We start from the raw sequence: 17,063 nt of genomic DNA on the forward strand, positions 1-17,063 counted from the left end.
CTGAGTCACATGTCCCGTGGACCCTCAGAACACACCAGGGAGGCAAGCTGGGAATCGGCAAAGGCCTGGCGCACCTCAAGCTTCCAAGTCTCAAAGCTGAACCTGCTGGGCCTGCCTTCACCTACCCATTCCAAATCCAGTCTACCATCTTCTCCATCCGAGTGATCTTTCCATAACCCAAATCTGCCCGTGATTCTGCCCTACTTAAAACCCTCCAGCAGCTACTCTCCCGCACTCTCACCTCACTTCTCTGAACCTGGCATTCAAAGCCCTACTTCCCTCTGCATCTTCACTTCCACTGTCTTCACCATCCCCCTTCCCACTTGCACCACATTCATCATCTACCCAGGCCTCATGGAGCCACCAGCAGTTCCCCAGTGAACTGTGTGGACCCTCCTAGCCGCTGGTCATCTTAGACTCAGCCAACTCAAGCACCACCTGTTCCGAGAGTTAGTTCCTCCCTCCTTGGAGAGAACCGGCACCTTGCCCACACCTCTACCAGAGCACAGGTAGAATGAATTACTCTCTATCTATTTGTTGACATGACTTTCCCCACACTGGACTGTGCCTTCTCTGGGACTAAGGTCCTCATCTTACTCCCCTCTGAATCATCAGCACCTGGCCAGGACTGAGTTCCCAGTAAATGCCAATGAATGTGAAGTGGGGTTCCACCCTAAGTACCCATCATGATAGGGTAGATGGTTAAAATATGGAACACCCCACTGACCCTTTGATCCACCAATCAAATAATTGAATCTGCAGGTTCTTCTCCCCTCCCCCCTTTCCCTTCTCCCTAGTTGTACTCATATGTTCAGATTAATTTCTCCTAAGGGAAAGAAGAGGCAGGCTCTGGACAATGGTATCTTTAGGTCAGATGGTACAATGTCTCCCACGGGCTAGGACTAGGCAACTATAAGAGGGTGTGCTGCTGTGCAAGAGCCCCTGGGTTCCTTCTCCAGGAACTTAACCTTGATTTTTTCCTTTTACAAGCTACTTAACCTCTCTGAACCTTAGTTCAGATGGATGTGGTTACGAATACTATTCGAATGGTGTTCGTAACCACATCTCATTGTGGTGAGAATCAGGTGCGATACTCATTGTAATGCTACTTAATATTAGGCTTTTGAGATCCCAATAAAGTGGCATCTTAGGGTCACGACACAGACAAATTGCATTTGTTATTTCGAATGACTAAAAGGAACTCTCCAGGCAATACTGCTTTTCAAAGTTTCTCTAAAATGAGAACTTCTTAAGGTACCCGGCTCCTCAGGCTCACTTAAGACAACTATAAGTGAAGCCCCACCTCCCCAACCTCTAAGCCACGCCCCTTTCCGCACAAATCTCTACGTTGTGGGCCCTTCAACATTGATTGACGTTTTTATTGACCAATAAGAAGTAAAATTTCCGTCAACGTCCGGTGAGGGGGCAAGACTTCCTTGCTGTTGCTAAGACACTCTTGTTTCCCTCCTTGACAACCCTGGCGGGGGTGCAGTCGCTGAGGCCCTGGCTCCGGCCCCCGCGGGAGCAGGTGAGGCCCGGGGGAGCGGTGGGCAGCCGGGCGGGGAGGGCCGGCCCGAAGCGGGGCCGGGAGACATTGCGGGGCGGGCGGGGCCTCGCCTACCGCGGAGGCCCCACCTCAGCCTCCTGCCTGTTGGTCCCCAGTTCCAGGTCCTCCCAACCCCCATTTCCCTCCACCACCACTTCGGGGACCTGCGAGCTCTGTCGAGACAGTTTCGCCGTCGCGACTCTGCAGGCCGCTCCTCCCTACCCTCCCGAGGTCCCCTCCAGCTTCACGATCCCCCATCCTCCCTAACCCAACTCCTTCTCGCGCCTTGATCCCCTATCTTTCGCAGGGTAACCCCCTCCTCCCGCGGGTGGGCCGGTGGTCGCCATCGCCTCCCCCCAGACCGCTTGACTTGGGCAGTTGACGACGTGCTGGGACTCGAGGCTGGTCATTTCCCTTTTTGGCCTCAGTTTCCCTATTTGTAAACGGGAAGTTAGGTTGAATGATCTCTAAGGTCTCTTTGACGCTGACGTTCTAAGATGTGATTCTTTGACCCAACTGTAGGCTTCCCTGACGATGTGGTCCTTTTGGGAAGTTTCGGGTGTAGTGAAAAGGACTTGGCAAACCTAATTTGGATTCCCAATTACAGGACCCTAGCAAGTTACCTAATCTCTCTGGAGTCCAGTCTGAGTATATATAGAATTAGGAACCTGCAGCACATCTCCTTTGGGGATTCTGAGGATAATATGAACTTCCTTCCTTTGTCTCTTATTTCCGCACATTTTCCCCGTCTGAGAAGTGTCACCAGCTCCCTTATGGTCAGCTGTCATTTCTCCGTTTCCCCTACAAATCCACATCGCTAGCTCTGATCTTTCTCCTGGGCTTCCGTGGTTAGGGAGAGTTTGGGAGTGGGGGTTGGAGTAGAGATTGATATATTGATGTGGTGCTTGGCCTTGGTGGCTTCCCTCCTGCCCTGATAATCCATTATTCCATGATTCCCTGCTCCTGATGAGACACCTCCATTTGTGTATCTCACCAACAGCTTAAACTCAGCAGTTCAAAAATCAGACCAGCCCGCGTCTTTATCTATCCATCTGTCCTACCTGACTTCCCCTGTCTGTCTCAGTGGCGTCACCATCCTCCTGGGGCATCCTCCATCACTCTGCCACGCCCGTCCCACTTAGGCAGTGTCAAGTCTTTGATTGGGCCTCTGCAAGGGTCTCACATTCTCTCTATGCCTAAAGCCACCGTCCTGGTTCAAGTTTTTAATGCCTGTCACCCGGGCCATTGCTGTAGCTTCCTAACTGGTGTTCCTACCTCCAGTCTCTCCTCCTGTTAACCCAGCCCACCAGAATAATTGCCCCAAAACACAACCATGTCACCAGCCCCCAAGACACTTCCAAAGGGCTTCTCTTTCTCCACTAAAAATATCCATACTTCTTAAGCCTGGGTCTTGGGGCCCTGCTATATATCCACAACCTGACCCCAGTATCCATACTTCTTAAGCCTGGGTCTTAGGGCCCTGCTGTATATCCACAACCTGACCCCAGTCTTTCTTCCCAGCCTACTTTCTCTTTTCTCCCTTGCCAAGTTCTGTCCTCAGGCCAAATTGGACTGTTGGACTTTCCCAGAAAACGCTTTGAGCTTTCTGCTTTGACATCACTGTGTGTGTTCATCTCTCTGCCTGGAAGGTCTTTGCTCACCTCGCCCACCCATCAGGATTCCCACTCACCTTTTAAGGTCTGACTCAGATGCTGCCCCTACCACCAAGCTTTTCTTGCTGTCCTCTGCCGCCTCCAGAATTCTCCTATTTCCTCTATCTTTGCACCCGGCTTGTGGCGCTTACTGCTCTCTGCCATGAACCGTAGTTAATTCCTTGTGTATGTGTGTGGGTCTGTCATATTGGATTGTATCCTCCTTGAAAGCAGAGACTGTCTCTTGTTTATAGCAGAGTAGTTGGAAAAGCTTAATCCTGAAGTCATATATAGCTGATTGAATCCTAGCTCCTCCGTTTATTAGCCGGGTGGAAAGTCACTTTGCTTTTCTCAGCCTGAGTGTTCATCAGAGAAGTAGGGATAATAGTGCCCATCTGACAGAGTTCTTAGGGGGAGTAAATGAACACCCGTCCTGTTGTCTTGTTCAGGGTCAGTGCTTAATAAGTGTTATTGAATGGATTTGATAGGTCCTCTCCCTTCCCAGGGGGCAAATGAAATATAATTTAATTACAGTTTAGATATTTGTTGGGCTTCTGCCATGGTCAGACATTGGACTTGGTGCTCTCGGTGCTCAGGAGAACAGAGCGAGTCGTTCAGCCCCAGGTGATTGTCTGGACTCACGAAGCACTGCTGAGTCGTGACTGGTTGTGAGATGTCACCAATAGTTAGCGATTGTGACTGATTTTTTAAAAAAAGTAAATCAGGGCTAACTCCAACTCATTTCTGTGATAACGTCATTCTCAGTCCCTTACGTTCAAATCTGTTCTCTTGAGTGGGAAAGGAGGGGGTAGGTGGGAAAGTGGGGGGTGGGAGACTGTGGAATCTGCTGTCTGTAGTAAGCATCTGTTCTCCTGTGGAGCTGATGTCTGTGATAGTTATGGCTTTTTGTTGTACTTTGTATCCTGACAAAAATGTTTGGATTTGGGTCTGTCCGTGAGGGTGTACCACACGAGTCAGTGTTGTTTATTGCACCATCTTATACGTAAAGAAAACGTCTTGATCTCTACCTCCTCATCTTTCTCTCTTCCTCTCTCCCTCTTTCTTTCCTTCCCTCCCCCTGGTTTAAGACACATCAGAAGTTTTCACTGGACCTCAGTGAAATGAGAAAAAAGAAGGGTGATGTGAAAAAAAAAAGGCTTGGTGTGCATGAAGGGTAACTCTTTTCTTGAGCAGGACTGTTCTTTATCCTGCGATCGTCTCTTTCTTACTCTTAAAACTTTCTTTTATAGTAGATGATGCATTTTTTAAAATAAATTTATTCATTTATTTATTTTTGGCTGCGTTGGGTCTTTGTTGCTGTGTGCGGGCTTTCTCTAGTTGTGGCAAGCGGGGGCTACTCTTTCTGGCGGTGCACGGGCTTCTCATTGCGGTGGCTTCTCTTGTTGCGGAGCACGGGCTCTAGGCGCGCGGGCTTCAGTAGTTGTGGTGCACGGGCTTCAGTAGTTGTGGCGCGCAGGCTTAGTTGCTCCTCGGCATGTGGGGTCTTCCCGGACCAGGGATCCAACCCGTGTCCCCTGCACTGGCAGGCAGATTCTTAACCAGTGCGCCACCAGGGAAGTCCCAGGTGCATTTTAAACTGATTGTGGAATCCACATCTTCCGTGTTGTTTCCTGACGTCACCACTGACATCTTAGACGAACGCTCTCAAGTCCTTAGGTTCCTTTCTCCTCACCTTACGAGCTTTGCCCTTTGTTTGCCAGAAGGCAGAGGGCGGACGTGTCAGGGAAAGGCAGGAGGATAGCCAAGGTGCCGAGTGTGTGTGTAGCCCCGATACGGCTGGAAGTCGGAGGCCTGCCTGGACAGGGGGCTGGACCAGTGGCTGCCGAGGATTGACATTGTTTGTGTTACTGTCTTGTTTCCTACTTGCTTGTGACAAGAAAGCAAGCACAGAAGGTAGCGTCAGAAGAAGAGACGTGGGCTCCGCTCCTGGCTCTGTCATGGCTGGCTGTGTGCCCACAGGCCAGCCCGCAAACCTCTCTGAGCCCCAGTGTCTTGTCTGAGAACTGGGAGCGGGTGCTGCCCTCACAGGTTGTTACGGGCTGAAATGAGGCAGTAAGTGTGAAAGCGCAGTGTCACCACACTACAGCCCCCGGCCCAACTGTGTTTACCAGATTTCCTTGTGAGTCCCTCCTCCTTCAGTACTAACAGCACCGGGGGGACTCGGTGAGTGTCGGTTTGCTTGGCCTAGCATTTAGCTGTTTAGTTGGCTGGGATATGAACAAGGGCATTGCACTTCCCCTTCCTTCCACACCAGTAGCAAGAGCTGACATTCACTGTGAGGCAGAGTCTATTCTTAGGCCCAGTTTCCAGATGAGAAAACCAAGGCCTAGAGATGTAAACACTTACCCGAGACAGACCGAGGTGTGAAGTCAGGCCTGCCTGTGGAGCACGATGCCGTGCGCCAAGCGTGTCCTCCCACCTCTCGGATGCTGGAAGGTGGTAAAGGGGTGGCGAGCCGTGGTCCACGAGCCAAGCGTGTTCCAGGCGCTGAGTGGCTTGGGGTGGGGGGTCGGGGTGCTGGCTGACACTTTTGACCTTATTTCCCAGAATTCATTCATTTTTCCTTCCTCCTCCCCACATCCCCTAACCCTCTTAAGGATTCCTCCCAAACACTTCAAAAGCAAAATAATAAATAGTGACTGAGGTCATTGCCACAGAAGAACAAGGGGCACAGGCTTTGACAGGAGGATAAGATGGAGAGCCCTGCCTCTGCCTCCTGTTGCCTAGGAGAAGCCTCGCAGCAGACATGGGCGAGGCTGTGTAAAGCTCCAGAGGGGCCCTTGGGTAAGGAGGGGACTAAAGGGCAGAGAGGGAGCAAGGCTGCCACTGGCTCTGTGCGCCAGGACAGGCCCCGGGACGGTCAAGCCCTGGTACCCAGGAGATTCAAGTGCCCTGGCCAGGGGCACGCTTCCATTATTAAAGGGCTCTCTTTTAGACCTGACGCAACTTCTTCCTGGCCTGATCCTGTCAGGCACACACTCATTTGCATGGAAGATTTATAAGGTTATTAAAACCTCTAGTTCTGCTATTTTCGGTAGCATTCTATCGGCAGGGTTTTAAAATCGTGGCTGAATGACTGTAGCTGTACTATAATGATACAGCATCATAAAAAATTCTCCTACCTCTCTGGATTTGGAAACACATAATCTATAACTGTTCCTTTTCATTCTGTGAGTCTCATTCCTTTTGGATCCCCAGGAGTACGTGCAGTGGGTAGGAAAAGTATTTGCAGTCGTGGTCCTGAATAAATGCGGTTGAATGAGATTGACGAAGTGCTGGCTGCTAACATGGTGGCTGTAGGGGCGGCGTGATGCTGAGCGCGGGGAGCTCCGCGATTTCAGAACGCTCACGTGCATCTGCTTGGTGCTCTCGACAGCTCTCTGAGAATGAGAAGGTGGGATTATCCCATTTCACGGAGGAAACCAAGACCCAGGAGGTTAAATTACTTGCCCAAGGCTGCAGAGCAAGGAAGAGGGCAGAATTGATTTCAGTTACAGAGCTAGTATTCCAGCCTTAATATTCCGCCTCGTGATCCTGTACTTTCTCTTCTCTACAAGGTGATGTCCCCTCTAAAAAAAAACTGTCCCAGTGGCTTTTCCACTTTATTCCTGAAGAAGGGGCTTTGGTAATACCTCTGAAGTCTTGTTTCATCAGGATTCTATGTGTTGAAGCAGAGTCCAAGCAGCGGTCACAGACCCTGACCTCCCCGAGGGCACACGTATGCACAGTTGCCACCGAGCTCCCCTCCACACTAGCGCTTTTTAGCCCAGAGGATGAATTGGATTGAGTTGAAATATTCAGGTGGAAGGGCCCTAAGCAGCTGCTTCAGCATTGTAAGTTGTTCCCGCTTGAAAACCTCAGGAGGCAATGGAAGCTTAAAGCCCTTATTCTTTTATCATCAGTGTGGCCCCGCACCTTCTGTCACCCCTTGGTGATGTGGAAGAGGAGGCAATAAAGTGGCCTTTACCGAAGACAGCTAAGGGGACAGGGCGCAATGGGACCCTAACATTAACGAGAAAGGACGAAATGATTCACTGGCTTTTGTGAAGTAAGACACTTCAGCAGAGAGCACAATGAGATTGTACTTGGTAATTTGCAGGCTTATATATAGAGACAAACAGAAACTGCTAATATCTGAATGGTACAAATGCCCAGAACGATGAGGTAACAGGGGCTGTCTGTCCGCTGGGAAATCAGAACATACCCATGCTGTGGGGCGTGGGGTCGGTGCCAGGCTTCCAGCCTCGCTCGAGGGAGCCGAGCACATGGAGTGGCGCTGAGGACTTCTGCAGCATCAGAGAGTGGGATAAGCTCGAGAGCACAGCCCAGAAAAAGTGCACAGAAAGCTCAAGGCTTGGCCAAACAAGGGTCAAGTTAGCATCGGAACAGCAGACACCGAAAGGGAAGATCAAACCTTCCTCTCACCGCTGGGCTCACAGGAGCCGTGCTAGTGGTCACGCCCTAGAGGTCAGGCGTGCGGGCGCCCGCTGTGTGTCGTTGCCATGCAGAGGCCTTGTGAGGAGGGGTTAGGGTGACCGTGCCCAGATCAAACCCCAGCTTTGCCGCTCAGTAGCTGAGCGACCCTCCATTCATGCAGGCCCTAACTGGTGGGGTCGTTGGTGGCATGGGGCTGAGTAAACACACGTGGAGCGCTTAGAACAGTGTCTGGCCCAAAGGAAAGCCAAGAGACGTCGCTCGTCGTTACCTGCCCGTTAGTTGCCCGTTAGTTACTACGCTAGGCATCTTCAGGGTTCGGTGGTCGTGCACTGAAAGCAGATGTATTTGGAAATGTGAGAAGTGCTGGAATAACATTATTTGGCTGTATTTGGCCAATAAGGATGGTCACAAAGGGCTTAACGACATGGCAGTGTGTATTTATTTGTGTTAGTAGTACTTCTGAGATTAAAAGTTCTTTGAATTATAGGATAAAGAGAAACACCAGAATTTGCAGCACTGCTTCCAGTCTTATAGGATCCAGGCCCATCTCTTTAGAAAAAGCCCCATCTGTTTTTCCATAACTAGATTTGGAAAGAAAAAAAAAAATCTATACATGTGTATTAGCTTTATAACTTTTCAGTCATATCCTTGTATGCTCCCCCCAGGAGCCAGAGGGAGGGAAGCACAATTTACTGAATGCCTACCATGTGCCTGGCGTACATTGTCTCATTTGATTCTCATAACAGCCCCATGAGATAGATTGGACTACCTTCATGTTACTGATGAGGAATCTGAGGTCCAGGCCATGTAGCTAGTGTGCGGTAGCACCGGTACTAATGCCTCAGCCTCCCAACTCCTGGGCCGGCCAGACGGGTGGCCTGAGGGAGTGGATGAGAAGAGCTGGGCTGCCAGGTGTGCCAGGGAGGGCACAGAGCATTGCTGGTCCCCTTCCTCCCACAGAGCAGGGACCTGCGGAAGGAGGCACTTGTTTGCCCATAAGCCCAGGGCTGTTGAACGTGACCTGACATCTCACTTCCTAACCATGTCTGCTGGGGAGCAAGGACTGCGTACATAGTGGGCATGCAGAGAAGCTACGTTCCTTAATTGCGAGCTCAAGGCTCCACCCTCAGCCTGGCCCGCAGTCAGTATTTGTCTTGGTAATGACAGTGTGGGCTTGCAGCCTCGTACCGACGTGTTCTTAGCTGGGTCCCAGCATCTCGTGTTGACTCATCCTCCCGTCTGCAGACTTGCTGGCCATTTGGAAAGGATGCAGAGGAGTTGAGATGGGGAGGTGTCAGATTGTTACTGAGACATTTCTAATTTGCGATGTGTGGTTTTTAAGCCAACTCGTTTCTCCTGGTTTTTCCTGTTTTCTGCAGCACCCCTTGGGGAAAGACATTTTCTGCTCCCACCAAGCTGGCTGGGCCTGCTTCCTGAATCTCCTGGGTGTGTCTTAATTACCAGTCCCAGCACCTCCTGAAAGCCCCACTCTCTCCTCCTGGTCACAGAGGAAGGATCATGGGAGAAACAGAAGGGAAGAAAGATGAGGCTGATTATAAACGACTGCAGACCTTTCCTCTGGTCAGGGTAAGCCCTGGAGGAGGGAGCCAGGTAGCCAGCAGGCCCCACAGAGCCTTAGAGAGAGGCAGGGGGAGCTTGTCCCCTGCAGAACAGCAGTGGGAGGAAGTTAAGAAGGGCTCTGTTGGCCAGATCTAGAGACCGAGGGGTCAACAGTGATTCATCCTTTCATTCATTCATTCACTCGACAATTATTTATTTAGGCCACCTGCTATATATCGGGCACTGTTCTAGGCACTATGGATGTAGGAGTGAACAAGACAAAGGCCTGGCCCACATGAACGAAAGGTTTAAAGAACATAATTTCAGGTAATGAGTGCTATGAAGAAGAATAAAGCAGGTATAAGGGGCTGGAGAATAGAGGATGTCTTCTAGAAAGGTTTCTCTGATCAGAGACCTGAATGAAATTAGGGAGCAAGCCTTGTGAAAGTCTGGGGGAGAACACTCCCCAAGCAGGGGAGGCAGCAGGCACAGAAAGCCTGAGTAAGCCCAGCGTTTGGGAGGAACAGCAAGAAGGCCAGTGTGGCTGGAACAGGTGCTGAGGGGGTGGCAGGACGTGAGTGTCAGCGTGACAGCAGGGCCAGGCCCCAGAGACCTGGGGGCCACGGTGAGAAACGTGGATTCTATCCTGAGTTCAAAAGGGAACAGTAAAGAGCTTTAAGCAGAGGAGTGGGAGTGCTGTGATCCGTTTTACGTTTAGTATTTCTAAAAGATCACTCTAGCTGTTGGAAGGAGAATGGATTTTAGGGAATCAGGGTGGAAGTGGGGAGACCAGTCAGGGTGCTATTGCAGAGGCCCAGAGAGATGTGGGTGGCCGGGTCCAGGTCACAGAGTAGATAGAGGTGGCAAGACATGGTAGGATTCTGGACAGATCTTGAAGTTAGAGCAAGAGAATTCACTGGCGCATTGCATGCTGGGTACGGGGGAGAGCAGGCCAAGGGTGGCTGCTAGGGTTTATTTCGTCCTGAGCCTGGGAGAGAAAACTGTGTTGATTACCAAGAGAGGGAAGACGGAGGAATAGGTTTGTGGGAAAATCAAGAGTTATCTTTCAGACATCTGAGGTGGTCAAGTAGGCAGTTGGACATAGGAATCCGGAGCCCAAAAAAGAAGTTAAAGCCAAGGATGAACATGTGGGAGCCCTCCCCGCATAGAAGATGCATGAATCCGTGGAGCGGGGGGGGGTCCCTAGAGAGCAGGTAGCTGGGTGGAGACGAAGCCCAGAAGAGGAGACACATCAGCAAAGCGGCCCGAGAAGGAGCGCCCAGAGGGGCCGCACCGTCTCTTCAGGCTTCTGGGCGCGTCAGCTGTGCTCTGAGGCTACTGGTAAACCGTTCCCGTGGCCGGCAGGCTCCCGCCTGGGCCAGCCTTCAGCCCATGCCTGTCGCTGTAACACGCTGGTCGCACAGGGGCCCGGGGCCTAAGAGCCCGCGAGGCTTAGCATGATTCCGTCAGGAGATGGGTCATCTCTCTGGGCTGTGCCCGGGGCTGTGCCGGGGCAGCTCCCCGGTGTCCGTGCCTTACGCTTGGGACGGAGGCCAGCCCAGGAGGCAGGTCACAGGCTGAGGCTCTCTCTGTTTGTCCCCTGCCTTGTCTCCAGCACTCGGACATGCCAGAGGAGATGCGAGTGGAGACCATGGAGCTGTGTGTCACGGCCTGTGAGAAATTCTCCAACAACAACGAGGTATTGCCATCAGTGCAGGTGGCCCCTCGTGTCTTTGGTGACCCCTGTGGCCCCAGTCCCCACAGCGAGCCCCAGAGAGTCCTGCTGGGACCAGGCTAGAGCCTTCCTTGGAAGCATTCGCACCGTGGGGAAGGCCGGTGAGGGGAGAGACCGGTGCTGTCTCCGGTACTGATCCGATGCTCACGACCAGCCCTAGAGGGAGAAGAGCCAGAGGGCTTTCCGTGACGCCCCTGCCCGCGTTCCCCGTCTCAGGCGGGCTGCTGAATAGGGCACCTTTCCCCTTGGCTCCGTCCCTGCGGAGAACAGAGGCCCACCCAGGTGCTCATTCATGCATCCATTCATCCATGCAAGAAAGATGGTAGACGCGTCCCTGTGCCAGGGCCGCGCTAGCTGCTGGCGACAGCGACAATCAGCGTCGGCACAGGGATGCCACTCATCAACCTGGTGGCGAGCAAGAAGGAAGTCGGTGTCATGGCAGCTTGAGCGATGAGGCCGACCCTGGCTAGTGAGAACCCAGGCTTTGGGCCAGGGAGGCCCACGTGCACATCCCATCTCCAGCCCCTCCTAGCTCTTGAACCTTGCACAGGCCATTTCTTATCACCCAGTGGCCTAGTCTATGGCCAGGGGTGAGGGTGCTGCCAGTGCTCAGCAGGTGCCTAAGCACGGGGCTCACCCCGCAAAGGCCGGGCCTCCGCCCCACCCCCAGGCCTCTTCTCGAAAGAGTGAGTGCGGGAAGGAGGGAGCCAGGCCAGCTTCTGTCCCAGAGCCCACCAGGCCCGTCGGGGAAAAGCCTTTCTGTTCCCTGAGGGGAAGCCTGACACCTCGTGGTGACGATGGTAGTCCGTGCAGTCTGCGGCGTGCTCTCCGGGCGCTTGTTCACTGAGTGCTGAGAACAGCCTTGTGGCCCTGGCACTGGACGCGGGCACTAAGGGCAGAGCCAGAGCTCCAGCCCGGGGCCCTGTGTCAGGCCCGAGGCCCGCTCTACCGCCTCACCAGTGTCTTCTGACTGATGAGGTAGTGTCTGGTTTCCTGTCCCTGTGTAACGACAGCCCCTGGCAGGAGGGTCCCCGTGCGGAAACCCTGTCCGAAGGTTCCGTAAGCAGAACAGCGATATCAGGCAACAGGCCTTTCTTCTTGCCAAGACTTGTGCTTTCCAGAGAGGCGCTGACTCATGCCCACTCTCTCCCCAAAACCTCCCTCTCTGATGAGCATCCTCTTGGTTCCAGAGCGCCGCCAAGATGATCAAAGAGACGATGGACAAGAAGTTCGGCTCCTCCTGGCACGTGGTGATCGGCGAAGGCTTCGGCTTTGAGATCACACATGAGGTGAAGAACCTCCTGTACCTGTACTTCGGGGGGACCCTGGCTGTGTGTGTCTGGAAGTGCTCCTGACACTGTCCCCCACCCCTGCCCCCGTCCCCCGCAGGCCTTTTCCTGCTGTTCCTCTGGGATGGGGAGCAGCCCCAGGCAGCTCCTGACTTTCCAAAGGAAAGCGAGCTCTCTTCTGTTGTCCTGGGTACCGTTTCCTGAGCCGCGCCCAGTGTGTGAATTCGTTGACATCTCTGCCCCGGGCTCGGGCTCGCAGCCATCTCACGCTGAGTCCCAGGGCGTGAGGGGGCGGCAGGGGAGGGGTGGGGAGATGCGACAGGGTAGAAGGAGCGGGGGAGGTGGAATTGCTCTCACAGGGACATGCGAGCCCCGCCTTTCCGGCTGGCTGCTCACCCCTCACAGCCCGGGAGCCCCTCGCTCCCACCCGCAGCACTGCAGGCAGGTGTCCGCTGTCCTCGTCTTTACGGGCCGTATGCAGACGGCCTCGAGAGGGAGTCTGTCCTCAGGGGTCGCTGGCGTCTCTCCTTGTCCTCCGGAGAAGTGGTGACCCCCACCCCACCCCAGAAGCCCCTTTCCCAGCCTGACCCCGGGCTGAACAAGGCACTGCATCTCGTTGGGCCGACAGCTCCACAGCCCCGGGCTTTGACGTGAGGACCAAGCAGCCTGTCGCCCTCCGTCCCCTCCCCGCTCCCCAGCCGCCAGGCTGCGTGAACCTGTTACCCCGCCTCACCCATGCAGTTGGTAACCAGTGGCTGAGGGTGTGGGAGCTGCGACTGCGCAGTTTCTCGAAGTGTCACTGACCTCCGGTGAGACGCCTGGGCCAGGAGTGCCCTCGCCGTGAGGCCCGTTTCAGCAGGGAAACCTGGCCTGCCACTTCTCATCAGGGACCGCATGCTGATTTGTACTTCTTATCTCTGCTGGCTTTTCTATATTCTTTTTGAGTGTGGGGAGAAGGGTTTTAGTAGAAGGGCGAATCCTATTTTACACAGCGGTCTAATTTATATGAATGTCTTGGTTTTTACAATTAAAATAACCAAAAACTGATCTTGATCTACAGTCTCTCGAGGTTGGAGTGAAGGCAGGCCCAGTATCCTCAGGCTGTGCTGGGTCCCAGGAACTCGGGGGAAGCTTCTGGCCGGACCACAAGGCTGCCGGAAACCCTGTGCTCAGGCACGGCCCCGCGCGCCTGGGCCCTGCCCCTCCCCGTTCCGTCACGGGTGCGGACTGAGCGCAGTTGGATGGGGCCCCGTGGACGCTGACTGAGACACCCTTGGTGGCCAGACTGAGCCACTATAAAGACGTTTTCGGTCTCACATAATGTAGTTCAGTTCAAAGATGTTTATTCAGCAGCACTGAGTGCCAGGCCCCGGGAGTGGGGACGCAAAGATGGAGAAGCCACAGACCCTGCCCTCAGTGAGCTCACAGTCTATCGCAGAACACTTGAACCCGATTGTTTCAGCGGGATGTGAAAAGTGGTGTAATAAGAGAGGACAGGACGTGGTTGGGTGGAAGGAGGTTCCATGCCCAGCCCAGAGAGTGAGGGGGAGCCTCCGGCGGGGGGGGGAGCCCTGAAAGCCAGTTCTTGAAGGGAGAGTGGGATTTTCCCCAGGGAGGAGATGCTCCAGGCCAAGGAACGGTGGGGATAAACGCACAGAGGCGGAAATGGCTTGAGGAGGAGGGGCTGCCCTGCAGGCCCGAGAAGCCCCTTCAGCTCAGGGGCTGGCTCCGGAATCTGAGTCTCACACCCCAAAATGCCGGGTCTGGGCAGAGCTGGGGCAGCCTGTTCTCCCCAGCCCACTGTCCCTGCACTCACGGGGCCTCCTGAGATGGCCCACCTAGGACATTCAGACCTGGCAGTCCTGGCCCCTGGCCCGGTCACAGCCTCCTGAGGCTGAGAGTCCAGTTGTAATGGGATCTGTCAGCAGCTCTGCTGGACGGCATCCTGTCAGTCAGCTAAGCTCTGCCCAGAGACCCGAGCGGCTGAGCTGGGAGGAGAGCATCGTCGGCCCACCCGAGAGCCTCACAAGTGCTTGCTGGGTTGCTGCTGTGTGTGGTGGGGTCCTGAGCTCAGTGCGATGGGGAAGAAAAGGAGAAGTCAGGGTCACTGCCCCAAGGCTGACCACCTGGATCTAACTGTGGAGCGGGTCCTGGCCCTCTGGGACTTGGGGGGCGCGGGGGGCAGCTCCTTGACCTCAGACCTGCGCTGGCCCGAGCCCTGTGCCGCGCTGGGTGCTGCCGGGAGATTGGCGAGGCGTGCAGATGGGAGTACAAGGAGAGGGGGTGCCGAGGCCTGGAATAGCTGTGGTTTAGTAACTGCCGGCTTTGCGGCTGTTCTCTCCTTTAATCTGCCACACGTGGGTGCCAAAAAGTAAGACAGGCTCAGCCCGCATCCCAGGCGGCGGGGTGGCAGTGGGGAATGTGGGCTCTGAGGTCCACAGACCCGGCTCCGGCCCAGCCCTGCTCTTGCTAACCTCTCTGTGCCTCAGTGGCTTTGTCTATAAAATGGGGATAAAAGGAACCAGCTCCTGAGGTTGCTGGGAGTCTCAGGCCTGCACCTGGCCCTGTGGTGCACACTGTGTGTGCTTGGGCGTGCTGCTCTCTTCCCGGCTGGAGATGGGGTGCTGACACCCAGCTCCCCCAGGACGGGGTGGAAATTCAGCAAGATTTTACAAGCCGGCACGGTACTGAGTGCCGGCCCCAGCAGGCACTCAGTACAGTGGTGCCCCTTCTGTCTGCTGCGGCGGGCCCGTCCTCGCAGAGGGCCGTGCGCCCACTGTCGAGATTGGGCCGGGTGACCCGGGGCCGTCGCCGCTGTTTCCCAGACACTGCTTCTCTTGACCTCAGTGGCTTTCCTTCCCTCTGCTCCCTGAGACCTGTGCCAGCCGTGGTCACCCTGACCTTCCTCCCAGGCCCCTCCCCGCTCGTGGCCAGTGATTCAACAAGCATTTGCTGACAGGGGCTGCAACAGGAGAGGGTCGTGACGATGCGGAACGCGTCGGAACACACTGGCCTTGGCAGTGGCTGGCAGTCCATTGAGGGAGGCAGACCCAGGAGCAGAAAAGCAGGATGCCTTTAAGTAATCTGCTAGTGGGGAGGGAGGGTGGGGTTCAGGGGAATGCGGGGTTCGGGGAAGGGAGAAGCTCTCACTGCCCAGAGCACTGGGGGAGGTGTCACAGAGGAGGTGGCATTGAACTAGGCCGTGGCATTTCCAGGGGAGGGATGAGACGGGGGAACGCCTGGGGAAGGCACCCTCGGGTGAGGGGGCAGGGGCATGTGCAGAACAACGGGGGCCTGAGGAAGCTGGTGAGATGGATGTGGAGGGCAGTGGAGGATTTGGGGGTGCAGCTCCCAAGAGGGCGGAGGGAGGAGGAACGGGATGAAGACGAGGGTTTTTTTTTTTTTGCGATACGCGGGCCTCTCACTGCTGTGGCCTCTCCCGCTGCGGAGCACAGGCTCCGGACGCGCAGGCTCAGCGGCCACGGCTCACGGGCCCAGGCGCTCCGCGTCATGTGGGATCTTCCCGGACCAGGGCACGAACCCATGTCCCCTGCATCGGCAGAGGGACTCGCGACCACTGCATCACCAGGGAAGCCCGGTGAGGGGTTTCTGGGGTTGAGGACAAGGAAGCTTCCAGCTGTTGAGTGTCCCCCACTTGGCAGGCACTGGGCTCCCTCCCTTACGACCGCGATGTCCTGTATCCTCAACAGACCTCCGAGGTGGAGATCACCGTCCCCATTTACAAATGAAGAAACTGAGGCTGGGCGGGCGAGGTATCTCGCCCAGGTCCAGTTAGGAAGCGACTTCAGCCGGGACCTAGACCCTGGCCTGCCGGCCTCAGCGGCCCTGCTTGTCAGGGCACAAGCTGTGTCCACAGGCCTGCTGTTTACCTCCCGCCCAGTGGACAGCTGGGGTCCCCACGGCCAGTCCACACCTCCGTCCATCGGGCTCCCAGCTGCTTCCTTCCGCCGGCAGCAGGCCTCCACCTGCCCTCTGCTCGGCCTGCCGCAGCCCCCGGCATTCACTTAATGGTGGCAGCGACCACAGCCCTGCAGCCACCGCCAGCCCCGGCCCCTCCGGAGCCGTCTGTGCGTGGGCAGCGGTGACTCGCCCACCGACACCTCAGTCCCCTCTGCCGGGCCCAGCCAGAGTAGGCGTAGGGGAGATCGCAGCCTTCTCTGGACACGTCAGGAGGCCGAGTCACAGGCCCCAGCCCTCTGCCTGGGAGAGCAGTGCGCACCGGCCAGGGAGAATGAAACGCTGGTCACCGCACCGGGGCCCGCGGGGGTGGGGGTGGGAGGGGGCCAGGGGCACCGAGGCAGTCGGTGGGAGAAGGTGAAGAGCAAGGGCTTGGTAATGGGGCCCGTGGCATCCAAGGCGGCGCGCACGCTGCCAAGGGGACGGGCTGCCCTTGAAGCTCGCGGGGGGCCTGTGGAGAGATCTTCTGGTGAATATTTAATGTTCTTGGAAGCGATGCAGAGAAGCTCCAGGATCCCGCCTAGCCTACTTGCTGCTCCTCCGGAGAACAGAGCCTACGGGCAGGCAGGGGTGTCCCCTAGCTTGTGGGCTCCCCGGCCAGCGCCTCCCCCTCCCCGCAGCAGGACCGACGGAGCTTGTGAAGCAAGGCTTAGCTCCTTTCGGGAACAGGGAGCAGAAACCGGAGGGTGTCCTGCAGGCCCCTCCCCCGAGTCTGGGAGGGGAATTGTTCAATTTTAGCCGTGAGCCACCACCCTGTTCTATTTTCCTTTTGTTCTCCTCATCTCATATTTAAAGCAACCACCTCCCACTGCCAGCTGCTGTCTTCAATCCTTAGAAAGATGGGG

The 17,063-nt window shown here is 55.4% G+C and overlaps 1 protein-coding gene across 5 annotated transcripts in view; it reads left to right on the forward strand.

Annotated features, from left to right (window-relative positions):
* The first annotated feature begins 1,431 nt into the window (after nt 1-1,431).
* The window catches only part of DNAL4 (dynein axonemal light chain 4), a 28,956-nt gene continuing 13,324 nt past the window's right edge, over nt 1,432-17,063 (forward strand). The window contains exons 1-5 of one of the 5 annotated variants that reach the window (XM_019943496.3): nt 1,432-1,528; nt 9,036-9,243; nt 10,832-10,915; nt 12,142-12,240; nt 13,301-15,332. In XM_019943496.3, coding sequence (XP_019799055.1) covers nt 9,175-9,243; nt 10,832-10,915; nt 12,142-12,240; nt 13,301-13,471 — 423 coding nt within the window. In that variant the 5' untranslated portion in view covers nt 1,432-1,528; nt 9,036-9,174 and the 3' untranslated portion in view covers nt 13,472-15,332. The other 4 variants (XM_019943542.2, XM_033866036.2, XM_004327824.3 and 1 more) reach the window with 4 other exon arrangements.

This window comes from Tursiops truncatus, chromosome 11 (genome assembly GCF_011762595.2).
Source record: "Tursiops truncatus isolate mTurTru1 chromosome 11, mTurTru1.mat.Y, whole genome shotgun sequence".
Taxonomy (NCBI): domain Eukaryota; kingdom Metazoa; phylum Chordata; class Mammalia; order Artiodactyla; family Delphinidae; genus Tursiops; species Tursiops truncatus.